General features: G+C 38.2%; 1 protein-coding gene across 5 annotated transcripts in view; it reads left to right on the plus strand.

Annotated features, from left to right (window-relative positions):
* The window catches only part of BICC1 (BicC family RNA binding protein 1), a 246,175-nt gene that overhangs the window by 66,991 nt on the left and 165,038 nt on the right, over window positions 1-14,146 (plus strand). For all 5 annotated transcript variants that reach the window (XR_004972200.1, XM_036336793.1, XM_036336794.1 and 2 more), the window contains exon 2: window positions 7,195-7,241. Coding sequence is in view for 4 of the 5 variants with exons in the window: in XM_036336793.1 (XP_036192686.1) it covers window positions 7,195-7,241 (47 nt within the window). In the remaining variant the exon portion in view is untranslated. The remainder of the gene's footprint in view (window positions 1-7,194; window positions 7,242-14,146) is intronic.

Below are 14,146 nucleotides of genomic sequence, written 5' to 3' on the forward strand. Positions count from 1 at the left end.
TTGGTTAGGACATTTGAAAGATTTTAATTGCAAATTGAAGAAACTTTAAAAATCGGCTTAATATCTACTATTTCTTCAATCAATTCTCAGAGCTTTGCACACAGTCTAGAGCAGGGGTGGGCAAACTTTTTGACTCGAGGGCCACAATGGGCTCTTAAACTGGACCGGAGGGCAGGAACAAAAGCATGGATGGAGTGTTTGTGTGAACTAATATAAATTCAAAGTAAACATCCTTTTACATTACGTAAAAGGATACGGTCTTTTTTTTTTTTTTTTTTTTTAGTTTTATTCATTTCAAACGAGCCGGATCCGGCCCGCGGGCCGTAGTTTGCTCACGGCTGGTCTAGAGTGTTAGATATAATTGATGAACATAAAAGTTCTTTGGTGTATGTGGACACTACATCTTCTGCATCTTTTGCTGGTACCTCTTTCAGTAGAATGGGACAAATTGTTAGGGAACTTTTCTGAAAACAGAACTATATGCAAAATAAAATATGTGGTGTAGCTACTTTTGCACATGGATTAAACTGATACCATAAGTGAATGTTTTGAATTTTCAGTAAAATATTTTTACAGGCGAATCAGGCTACCTAATGATCACACATTTATCTTTCAGACGACGTTAAGGCAGAGCAGCCTTCTTAGTTACAAATGTGCTTAGTTTGGTTGTGTTTAAGAAAAGGGAGGAATGCCCAGAATCTTTACAGATTTGAAGATTTATTTCTCAATTATTTTTTATAGTTTGAACTTGTTTTTTTTCCTGCTCAAATTCTACAGGGGTGAAGAAACCCATTGCTTATCAAGGGAATGTTGAAAGATACTCTATACTATGCTTTAAATATGAAATGCATAGTCCTGTGTTTTTTGATTTGGCTTTGTAAAGTATAAGATGTTATAATGGAAAAGCATTTCAGAAAGAAAGGGACATTTAAACATGTTTCCATATGCCTATGAAGAACTTAACATTGAGTCCCCCCCCCCCCCTTTAATTCAGTAATTAACTAGACTTGCCCCTGTAGTTTGGGGGACTGTAATAGTTTACACCTGTTTCAACTTTCGCTGTTTTTATTGGCCATCGCTTTTGCCATCCCATATTTCTTGTGAAGCAAAAATATGAAATAAAATATGGCAAAGCACTGGAGAAATTACAATAAACATAAAAAATGAATTGTTCAGCTAAAAATATGAAATGCTTTACCTGCACAACCCATGAAGCCATGTTTCAGTAGTATTGAAATAATTTACTCTTTGTCATGAAAATAAAGACAATTGCTTTCATTGGCAAGAATAACCCAAGGTTTATATAATCAAACGATTAAATTTTGGAACATCAAGAAGAAGTCATATTGTAAAGTCAGTTAGGAAAAGACTGCTAAATCATTATGTGTGTTCATGTTACTGTGGAATAAAAAAGATGAGGGTGTATCAGTGTATGGGAATGTGAAGACTCAATAGAACTGTTACACCACAGAATATAATCAGACTTCAAAGGTCAAGGAATGCCATGACATCAAGTATGGGTTGGCTTATTTCACAGGCAACATTTCCACCTCCAAATATACTGAAGAGAAAGCCATTGAATTAAGATATTATACCTCATATTTTTCCTTGCAATCCAATTCTCAAGTGGACTGTCTAGAAGCAACCTTTATTCTTCAGACCTATCATTAGCTGCCTCATTCTAGTGTTGGGTTAAAAGTAGAATGACTAGCTTTTTAGTGCACCAGCTAGAGTGAGAATAGCTAACTTGTAGTTCTATTAAGTTTAATTTGGGTAGAGTTGTGACTGAAAAGATCTTTGGGAAAGTTGTCAGTAGAACTGAATTTTAATTTTGGCTTTATCTCACTGGTTGGATGGCTTTGGATATATGGGCCAAGGTTCTAGTTAAATGAGGTCACGGTCTTGACTATTTTGATTCTCCAGAATGGGACTTAAATATTTGTGGAATAAAAGATTGAACTTTTCTTTGTTCTTTTTTGAGTCTGTAAAATGACCATCTTAAATAATACGTAAGTTTGTGGGAATAGAAGGATCATACCTCAACATAATAAAAGCTATATATGACAAACCCATAGCCAACATCATACTCAATGGGCAAAAACGAAAACCATTTCCCCTAAGAACAGGAACAAGACAGGGATGCCCACTCTCACCACTCCTGTTTGTCATAGTACTGGAAGTACTAGCCATTGCGATCAAACAGGAAGAAGAAATAAAAGAATTGGAAAAGAAGAAGTAAAACTGTCATTCGCAGATGACATGATACTGTACATAGAAAACCCTAAAGACTCCATAAAAAATTATTAGACTTAGTAAATGAAATTGGCAATGTAGCAGGATACAAAATTAATGCCAAGAAATCTATGGCATTTCTATACACCAGTAGTGAACTTACAGAAAGAGAGACTAAAAAAGCAATCCTGTTTACCATCACACCAGAAAAATTAAGATACCTAGGAATTAAATACCTATGGCATAAAATACCAATGGCATATTTCACAGACCTAGAAGGAACTCTCCAAAAATTCATCTGGAATAAAACAACAACCCTGAATAGCTGCAGCAATCCTGAGAAAGAAGAACAAAGTAGATGGGATTTCAGTACCAGACATCAAGCTGTATTACAAAGCCACTGTTCTCAAAACTGCCTGGTATGGCACAAGAACAGACATATAGACCAATGGAATAGAATAGAGAACCCAGAAATTGACCCAAACCATTATGCTCAATTAATATTTAACAAAGGAGGCAAGAACATACAATGGAGTGAAGACAGTCTCTTCAAGAAATGGTGTTGGGAAAATTGGACAGATACATGCAAAACAGTGAAACTAGACCACCAACTTATACCATACACAAAAATAAGCTCAAAATGGATAAAGGACTTAAACATAAGATGCGAAACCATAAAAATACTAGAGGAATCCACAGGCAGCAAAATCTCAGACCTATGCCGAAGCAATATCTTCACCGATACAGCTCCTAGGGCCATGGAAAGTAAAGAGAAAATAAACAAATGGGATTACATCAAAATAAAAAGCTTCTGCAGAGGAAAAGAAACCATTAACAAAACAACAAGAAAGCCCACTGCATGGGAGAACATATTTGCCAATGTTATCACCGATAAGGGTTTAAACTCCAACATTTACAGGGAACTCATACAACTTAACAAAAGGAAGATAAACAACCCAATCAAAAAGTGGGCAACAGACCTAAATATATACTTTTCGAAAGAAGACAGAAGGATGGCCAAGAGACATGAAAACATGCTCAAAGTCACTAATCATCCGAGAGATGCAAATCAAAACGACAACGTGGTACCATCTCACACCTGTCAGAATGGCTATCATCAACAAATCAACAAACGACAAGTGCTGGCGAGGATGTGGAGAAAAAGGAACCCTTGTGCACTGCTGGTGGGAATGCAGACTGGTGCAGCCACTGTGGAGAACAGTATGGAGTTTCCGCAAAAACCTAAAAATGGACCGATCTCCCAGTGATGCCACTTTTAAGAATATATCCCAAGAAACTAGAAACACCAGTCAGAAAGGATATATACACCCCTATGTTCATAGCAGCACAGTTCACCATAGCTAAGATCTGGAAACAGCCTAAGTGCCCATCAGCAGATGAATGGATTAGAAAACTGTGGTACATTTACATGATGGACTACTATGCTGCTATAAAAAAGAAGGAATTCTTACCATTTGCAGCAGCATGGATGGACCTGGAGAGCATTATGTTAAGCGAAATAAGCCAATCAGAGAAAGATTAATATCACATGTTCTCTTTCATTTATGGAATATAATGAACAACATAAACTGATGAACAAAAACAGATCCAGAGACAGAGAAGCATCGATCAGACTGTCAAACCTCGGAAGGTAGGGGAGGGTGGGGGTAAGGGGAAGAGATCAACCAAAGGGCTTTTATGCATGCTTATAAGCCCAACCAATGGACACAGACACCAGGGGGGTGAGAGCATGAGTGGGGGTGTGTGAGGGCAATGGGGCAATAAGGACACATATGTAATACCTTAATAAAGAAAAAGAGAAAAGAAAAAAAATACCTAAGTTTATAAAAAAAAAATGTTCCCCAAGCTCCTTTCTCCCAGTCTCTCACTTCTTCAGTGTTGTGTATTTTGATATTAAAGATTTTAGAGTAAGTTTGAGAATTGCACTTTCATATTTGAGCATAGAAGGATTTCTGTCTGTGGGGAGAGAATACTCTGGTGAAATATTATTCTCCCTTGATTGGCTTCTTTGGGCTTGACAGCTTTGCTTGAGTGTGGTCAGTAAAAGTCCGGCAGGAGACCTGGTAACCTGGGAATTAGGTAAGAACACTCCCGGCAAAGTGCCAGTGACTGGGACCAGCCATGGTTTGTACCTGTGATCTAACCAAGAATCCAACCAGATTCTTTTACGAGGGCACTTGTGGTCTTGGGAAATGGATACTTCTCAGGATTTAGGGGAAAATAGGCTCACATTTGGAGTTTCTCAGACATACACATTTGGCATAAAAAAGGACAGCAATTTTTGGTGCCAAAGAGTTTGCCATTTGGCTCCCCTCAAATCATAAGGTTGCTAAAAGGTGCAAGTTTCTGGTTAAATCTTAGTTGTTTTTCTGGAACAAAGTTAAGTATAGCTGGGATCTAACTAAGGAAATTCCCCCCTTTTTATTCATTCTGGGGTTGAAAGGCCATTCTATGAAGTCTGTTCAGACTTGGAATGATGGGGACATTTCAAGGTTGTGACATAATGAGTTTGTCATGAACAAAATAAGTGTCCTAAAGGAGGTTTCTGTAATAAAATATAGTTGTATCATGAAATCTTAACTGACGAATTCCAAGTTGTGTAAGAGTTCTGTGTGGGTGAAAGGGGTGATTAGCTGCCTTCCTTCTTCATAGGCTTTTGAAAATATCTTGGATTCTAAAATTTCTTTTCAAAGATGAGTTTCCTTGATGTCACTAGAATTTTTTCAAAATGTTGTGTCCTGGTATGTAGTGTTCATTGCCATGCAATTGTGTTATATATTAGACCCCTTTAAACTATTTTTAGCTTTAGAGATAATGACAGCCCAAGAGGTAGCAGAATTGAAGTCCCTCCAAGGCACTTAATAATAAGTCTGTATCATTAGTTTTGGGTACTGCTGTTTTACCTTGCCTGGGTGACCCCCTTTAGCTAGGATCAACCACATTTGCTAGTTTATTTAGAAAGAGTAAGCTTTTGTTCTTAAAATTGGCTCTTAATGTTTTTGTTTTTTTTTTAAAAGCTTTAATGTTGATACATTTCCAAGTTAGGGAGAGAAAGTCAGAATCTGTAGAGTTAACTACAAAAAATCTTTCTGTGGAAATATGTGCTTCAAATGCTCACGTCCATGTGTGCACTCAATTCATGCTGTTGATGGTGTATTTGTGCAAAAAGTAAAGTTAAGATGCTATTGGCATTATGTATTAGTGTTTTGCTGCTGTAACAAATTACCACAAATATAGTGGCATACAACATTAATTTATTACCTTATGTTCTGGAGGTCAGAAGTCCAAAATGGGTTTCATTGGGCTACATCAAGGTGTTGGCAGAGCTGTGCTCCCTGCAGAGGCTCTGAAGGAGAATCCATTTCCTTACTTTTTCTAGCTATTGGAGGCTGCCGACAGTCCTTGGCTTATGGCCCCTTCTGCCATCTTCAAAGCCAGCAGCATAGTATATCTGTATCTTTCTCCTCTCCACCTCTCTTGTTTGTCGTCACACACCCTTCTCTGTATGTTTTTTATTGTCACATTGCTTTTTTGGACTCTGAGCTTTCTTCTTCCTTCTTGTAAGGGTCCCTGTGATTTCACTGGATCCACCTGGATAATTTAGGATAATCTCCCTATCTCAAGATTCTTAATTTAATCACATCTGTAAAATACCCTTTGCCATGTAAGGTAACATATTGATAGGTTCCTCAGATTGGGACATGAACATTTTTAGGGGGTGTTATTTAGCCTGCCACACATTAGAATACAATTTTTAATTCTTTATCTTTTTAGCTACTGTTTTCACACTTTCCTTCGAATTGCCCTTGGTAAGCACAGAGACCCGTACTCTGCGCTCTCTTTTTTAGATGAAAACATATCGATAAAAACATATCCCAAAATTGTAGGTGTTTTGTCTTATATTTAAGTGTGACATTAAACCTGCGAAAAAATAATTTATAATATTGTTATTATCTTGAGGGTAGAGATAATTTCTTTGAGTTTTGAGTCCTCCACCAAACAGAATGACCTGCCTTACTTCTTGGGTCTTTAATCATTTTAATAAGTTCCAGGAGTTACTGCTCCAGCTCCTTTCTTTGTCCAGGCCCGGGTGGCTTCTCCAGTGAATCCCTGTTCTTCTGCACTGGAATCTGAGACCCCTTTGGTGTCTATCCTCTGAAGGATGCACTTTGAGGCTATTGCAAGCAAGATAAAATCCCCTCTCTCCCTTTAGTCACATTTCCCACCTCTGCCTCCACAGATAAAAAAAAAATGTTCACAGAAGCTTAAGATGTTTGAACATAGAGAGCTGGGTTTGTCCTGTGTTTATAGGCTACCACTTAGATATAAAAAGACTGTTCAAATACAGTGACCTTTTAATTAATCTTACATGAAGTTTTATTGTTGTCTGTGACGTTACCATTACCATTTAATTCTAATGTGTTTTTCCCCCTCTTTATATAAGCCAATGAAGGAGTGAATTAAAGTAGCATATAATGCCAACAGAAATCCAAGTAGAGAATATAGTCATTGCACAGTATAAAACTGACCCAGCTCAGCAGGCCATGTTCTCGGAGCCCCGGTTGAAAAGGCAGCCTCAGGCCTGGGATTGATTACAGACAGGAAGTGCTGAGAGCACTGCAGCCGATTATATTGGTGGTAGCATTTGTTCATATAGTTCTTTAGCTATGAAAGGAGATTCCTTTCATCTATGTGTGACAACAGAGATGTGTGAGTCTGTCAGACAGGAAGAGGAGCTGGAAGTATAATTGTTTGGACTAGTGTTTTACTCTTTATTCCTTTCATATCCCTGATGAGGCCTGTTAGCAGACACTGAGGTTTGGGAGAACAAGAATGGCATCTTGTTTACCTCTGGATTCTCCTACCTGATACTTGGGAGTTTTTGAATACATAGGTTGCAAAAAAAGGAACGATTTTAAATGTATACATTTTTATTTACAGCTGCTGCCGAAGGAAAAGGCAAAAGTGGGGAAGACTTTTTTCAAAAGGTAAGTTGCTTTTTACTCCTGCCTTGGTGATAATTAAGGAGAAATATACCCATACCCATCTCAATAGAAACCCCTGAACGTTCCCCTTCCATGTGAAAGGGAATAGGTTCTTTCCTGATAAGATAGCCGGAGATGCTCAGGGCGAGGCAAGGGTGGGATGCTGTGTGTCCCTTAACCATTCTAAAAAGGCTCCTTCTGGGCAAATCTAATGAGGTTTTTAATTGGAGACAAGGAGGGCTGCCAGGTGTACTGTTCTGATTATCTTCTTTTATTGCTGCTCCCTTTTTTTGCTCTTCCCCAAACATCGGAGGGGTCCCTCACAGCTTTCCTCATTTCCAGTAAGCATGACTGTGGGCGGGATGTACCTTTAGACCTACTTGCTCACAATCGGTAGCCGTGTCACTTCTGTCCCCGGGTGTCCTCTGAAAGTTCTGGTCTTCAATGAAGACAGTGTGCCATCACATATAGCGAAGGGAAATAGGAGTGAAGCTGATTAAACAATGAGTATGAGAAACTATGAAGAGCAGTTGACTAATTCTGATCAGCTCAGTTTCTTAAAATAACTGTCTTATATAAGGGAAGATGCCTATTGTTTCAGAGAAATTGATTCTAGTTTATGTGTTTTTTTTTTTTTTTTTTTTTACTTATTTGGCTTTATTGTGTTTGTGTCTTTGCTCTTGGGGTCTAGAAAGTGTGTGTAGGGTACCTTAGGGGAAGGGAAGAGGGAAAATATAGCAGCAACTATGGATGAGATTAAATACTGCTGCAGAGGGTCATCAAGCCTTGGGAAAACACCTCTGTGTAATCAGACATGGCCTTTACAAGGCCCTTTATTCTCTTGACTTCTGTGTGATCTACTTTCTTTTTTTTTTTTTGTCAACTTCATCATTCATCTGCATTCTCTGCCAAGAGTATTAAAAGCAAATATTTTCAGAGCTGATGCTTATATTGCCATTTCTTCATTCTGAAAATATTTATTTACCACCTGCTGTGTGCTACACACTGGAGAGACCAAAATGAGCAAGGCATCATCCCTGCCCTAAAGGAATTAGTCTGGTGTCTGGTGATATCGTCACAGAAATAGCAGGAGAGTCTGGGGCCATGGAGGATTAAGCACTTAACTGGGACTTTAGGAGATTAGGAAGGACTTCTTGAGGTCTTCAGAAGAGTGGACGTTAGCCATGTGAAGAGGTAGGCTTGGGTGGGTTGGAAGGCATTCTAGGCGAAGACCCAGAATGTAAGAAGGCTCAGAGGTGGAAAAATTTATGTGGTGCTCATACTCCAAACATTTGCCTGGCACATAACATATGAGGGGTTCATAGTGCAAGGTGAGCTACAGTATCCTATATGATGAAATACCTTCTTTTAAAAGGGGGGGGGGGGCGCTATCCTAAAGGGCTTTAAAATTTTTAAAAAATTAAAAATGCTATGTAGGCCAAATAGAATGTGCCAGACCACAGTTTTCCATCCCTGCTTTAGGGTCAGGCTATTGAAGTTTTATGTACTATGCCTGAAGCCTTTGACTTGGCAGTATCTGACATTGGTTAATATCCAACTTGTCCTTAATACCTGGGCATTTCGGAATGCTCAGCCTTCCTCTAGGGCAGGCTTGCCACAAGGGGAAGAAAACAGAGGACAGAGCAGAAATCTCAGATTTGTCTTGGGTTGGCCGTGATGGGACAAATAGATGATATTTGTGGAAGGAATTTTTTTTTTCATTGTTCTTTAACTTGCAGATAAATGTAAAAAGCAGACGGTTCAGCTTTGTATGACTCAGACATTTTAAAAGCTGAATCAAAACACAGCATATGTGGTCATAAAGGACCTTCATTCTTAGAAGATTTGCTAATATTTATCACTCTTTGTGGAGCCCTATATACATTCCAGCAGTTTAAATAGGAACACATGCTTGAATCCAGGAACATGTGTGTGTCCCACACGCTATGAGTTGGAATTGTAGATTCTATTCATGGTTACAGGTTAATAAGGTCCCTGAATAACTAAATGAGAATAGTTTTAATCTCATTTTCTTCTTTAATTCACTAGATAGAAAGTGTCTTCCGATAGACAAGCGTCCATATAGGATTTGGATACTTAACTCTGGAAAAAACCTGTAACTTAATAAAAGGCAAACGTCCCAAGTTCCAGAAGAGTAATTTTCTGTTTTGACCAGACAGAAATAGACATTATGGTTCATCGACAGTAGAATGAAGTAATGGAGAAGGGTTGGATTGTCCTCCAGGAACTTCCTCCTAGTCACACATATTCCAGTTTCATGTAATGACATTTGGGGAAACATTTAAGAACAAGAAATAGGCCATATTGCTGGTCATTAGCATCTTTGAAAAATACTTTTCTTCTTCCAGAGTAATGAAATTCAGAGGCTCTATGTGCTTATTAGAACGTGTTTTGGCTTTGACTTCAGGTGTGTATCACAAACCAAAATTAAAACCTCTCTGGTTTTAAAATTTAAAATTTGACTACCGTATTATTTAAAAAAACATCTAAGTCTGGAAGGATACCTTCCCAGCTTCATACTGGCTCTCCCTAAAGAGGGGATTAGAGGAGGAGTGTGAAACTTTTTCTATGTTACATTGGTATTTGTACCTTTATTTATTTATTTTTTTAAATATATTTTATTGATTTTTTACAGAGAGGAAGGGAAAGAGATAGAGAGTTAGAAACATCGATGAGAGAGAAACATCGATCAGCTGCCTCCTGCACATCTCCTACTGGGGATATGCCCGCAACCCAGGTACATGCCTTTGACCGGAATCGAACCTGGGACCTTTTAGTCTGCAGGCCGACGCTCTATCCACTGAGCCAAACCGGTTTTGGCGGTATTTGTACCTTTAGAATATATGTAAAGTCATAGCAATATTATTAACTTAAGTTAATCTCACTGAAAAATTTTGAAATTTAAAAAATGAAAGAAGCCCTGGCTGGTGTACTCAGTTGGTTGAATGTCATCCCATGCACCAAAAGGTTGCTGGTTTGATTCCTGGTCAGGGCACATGCAGACCCCAGGTAGGGGGCGTGCAGGAGGCAGCCAATGTTTTGCTCTCACATCGATGTTTTCTGTCTCTCTCCCTCTCCCTTCCTCTCTCTCTAAAAATCAATAAAAAAATTTAAAAATATCTTTAAGAATAAGAATTGGTACATTTCCCAAAGGGTTTACATTGTAGTTTAACAACTACCAAGATCATGAAATGCATTGTCTCAAATTTGAAGCTGTAATAGTAGTTCAGTTTACTATATGTGCACATAAACTTTTCCCATTCGGCCATAGTTAATGTTTCAGAGATCTACCTGATTTTCTGTATACTGCTTTATTGCATGTGTTTGAAATATTTTAGTTCCCCTGACGCTCTATTAGGGCGAAAGACTAACCTGTTATAGCAGAGAAACCCAATAATATAGTGGTTTAAGGAACAGAGCTATTTTACTTTCACCTAACATTCTAAGTGAGTATTCCCATACTGTCAGAGACCCAGATTCCTTCTGCAGAGTAGCTCTGCTGCTCCTTATGTTATGAACCTCACCAGTATGGTTGAAGGTGGGTCACCATGTCCAAATGTGAGCTGATGGAGAACAAGAGAGTATGGAGGAGGCGTGCCATGATCTTAGGGGCCAGATCTCAATATGCCATATGCCACTTCTTTGTACATTCCCTTGGAGAAAATTGATGGACATGGCCTTGTATAGCTGCAGTAATGGGGGTGGGAAGGGGAGGAGAAGCATATGGAGGATATATTGATTTTGCAAAGCACTATTCAGCAAAAGAGATTGTTAGGAAAAATGTATGTGGTCAGTTTTATGTCTCATGAGCTATGCTTTGAAACCTTTTATATTACTTTGTTAGGGCTGCTGTAAAAATGTTCAACAACCTGGGTGGCTTAACCAACAAAAATTTGTTGTGTTGCCTAACAGTTCTGGAGGCTAGAAGTCCACGATCCGGGAGTCAGCAGGGTTGGTTCCTTCTGAAGGCTGGGAGGGAGGATGTTCCGCGCCTCCCCCCCGAGCTTCTGGAGATTTGCTTGCCATCTTTAGCGTTCCTTGGCTTGTAGAAATGTCATCCCGATCCCTGCCTTCATCGCCATGTGAAGTTTTCTCTGTGTGTATCTCTCTGTGTCCAACTTTCCTCTTTTTATAAGGACGTGGGTCGCATTGGATTAGGGCTCATCCTAACAAAATTACATCTGCCAATACCCTAATTACAAACAAGGTCACATTCCGAAAGGGTTGGGATTTCAACATATGAATTTTGGGGTGACACAGTTCAACCTATAATACCTTTTAATGGAGGAAATGACTTTGTAGAAAAATGTACGATAGCCTGAAAAATTTGCTAACACTATAAATGTTATTTACAACATTTTGATAGTTAGCTTGATTTGTAGATTTTAACTGCCGAGGCATGTTTACCAAATCTGTTTTTTTTCTTATTACCAGTCATTTCTAAACTGTGTAGAATAGAATGTAATTGATGTATAAGAAAGGGAAAAACATTTAATTTGTTATCTTATCTTTGAAAGACGACTACTGTTATACAACCTTAGTCCTTCTTTCTGTTTATGTTAAAAATGTGTGAATAAAGTGCCTTTTAATATTGTCTGATTGGCTGATAGGATTATAAATTAGACTGTTTGCTTTGGATTTATACCAGATATTTTTATGTGTTAAAACTTTACAAGTTCCCCAGTTATTGTACCTTATTCTTTGGCTCTAACTAACTACACTGACAAAAGCAGGGAATGGATACGACTTTATCAATATTCTCTTCAGTTCTTTATCCACCCCCCGTGGCAACCTTAATTGAAACACATGGAAATGATCTTGGATTTTTACAGTTCTTCGGGCAGTTGTTCATGGCTTACTCACTGTCTGTCCTGTTTCCTTTTAATCATTTTTTTTTTTTTTCATTTCTCTTGTGAAATGACTATGGCCAGATCTTGGAGGGGAAAATGTGTTGCAGTATATGAGGTGGGGATGAGTATAGTGATTGTATTACAGATGTGACTCATCAAAGCAAGAATGCATTAGGGATCTAGAATCCCAATGACTGAAGAAGACAAAATCCAGTCAGCAGTGTAATTGATGAAAGCCAACTTTTCCATTGCGTTGGGTTATATACGTGCCTTCTCCACAAAGTACACAGCACATACTTTAAATGTGGGGATGTTTTATACTCTTAAAATATGTAGGTTTGGAAAACTGACCTATAAACCATGGCTTTCACAAAAGCTAACAGTATGACTAATAATAAATAAGACACAGTTTGGTGGTTTATGTGGTATATTTTTATTACCCTCAAACTCATCCTTCTTTGGCAAACAATGATTTTGTCATTTTGAAACTGGAAAGTTAGCAAGTGTTGTCTTGAGGGGAAAAATGACTTGGAGGAATATTTGGCTCCATCTGTTCCTCAAGATGAGTGTATTAGGTGGTCTTAGATGGGGACTACTTGAATCTTTTTATTGAGGGGGAGGTAGAAATCTCTACTTTAAATAAAATTGCTTCTACTTTCTCCACTGGCCATTATTTTGTGTATGTTGAATAGATCATATTCCTCAGGTAATAGAAATCTGTTCGATTTAATTATTTCTACATGAATTCAATAAACTATAGCCCATGATATACTTTTTCTAACAACCGAGTCTTTATGCTTAATCATTTTTATTAAAATTTGATTTTAATAAAATTTGGATATTTCCACGTTTTAATCTTAGTACTTGTTTCAATAGGTAATACACTCTCATGATTCACAATTCACAATGTTACTTAAGGGTATATATACAGTGAAGAGTACAGTATTGATGTCATGGTTCTGAAAATACGCTGAGAAAGCTATGCAGAATTGCAGTGTTGATTTCAAACTTAAAGATGATCACCAGTGCATGTCATCACTAATAGACACGTAGGCCTTAAAACTGACATTCGGGGTCACTGAGTCCTTACCCCATTATGGCCCTGAGAATAGGTTTCAATGGGAGAATCTGTGATCACGGTTCTCATAAAATCCTGGCTAAGTAGGGATAACTGGACACATATAACATGAAGGAACAGTCCCAGAAAGCAGGTTGTCTGGTCCTCTTCTAGACAGGGTGTTAAAGATAAGAATTGGCCCTATTTTATATTTTAATCATTTGCTCTGTCTTCTATCAGGAGTCTAGCAAATAAGGATTAGTGAGAAAAGATTAAGTAAAAGAATAAGATTTGCTTGGCATTTGTTCTTTAGTTCCGTCATTGTGTTCATTTGAACACAAGAAGCCTGGGGGTCAGACTGTTTTCTCAAGCAATGCTGTATGTCACCTGCAGAACTCTGTCATAATGGTATACACTTGCCTTTTATTTTGACAGTCACTTCACACAACTGCTTTGTGAAAAACACATTTGCTGTTTGTTTGTTTTTTCCCTCTCTTTCTGCGACCATGGAAGTAGAAGATGCCATTGAGAGGATGCCAAATGTGTTTAATACCCTCATTGCTACCACAGTTTTATAAAGTGAATAATAATTTTAAATCAATATCCGCTGAAAGTTTGGTCATAAATGGTTAAAACCCATTTTCCCTTGTTTTGCCATTTGGAGTTACAGGAAAATTTAAAGATGGTTTTTATATCTCTGTGCTGTCTTTTCTTCAGACTAAATAAATATTTGGTTTCTTATTTATCTTATGACTTAATTTTCAGACCCCTCACCATTCTGTTGACTTTCAGGAGTCAGTAAAATGTCCCATTTTAAATGTGGCAGTGGCATCTGGATGTGACGTTTTGGATGAGGCCTGACCAACAGAGTTACAGGGACTGAGGCCATAGTAGCCACAATATGGGCATGATCCAGAAGGAGCCGAAGACTGTACCATTTTCAGGCACTGTGATTGGGTCCCAGGCATGAAGCATTGGCA

Source organism: Myotis myotis, unplaced genomic scaffold (genome assembly GCF_014108235.1).
Source record: "Myotis myotis isolate mMyoMyo1 unplaced genomic scaffold, mMyoMyo1.p scaffold_m19_p_15, whole genome shotgun sequence".
NCBI lineage: Eukaryota > Metazoa > Chordata > Mammalia > Chiroptera > Vespertilionidae > Myotis > Myotis myotis.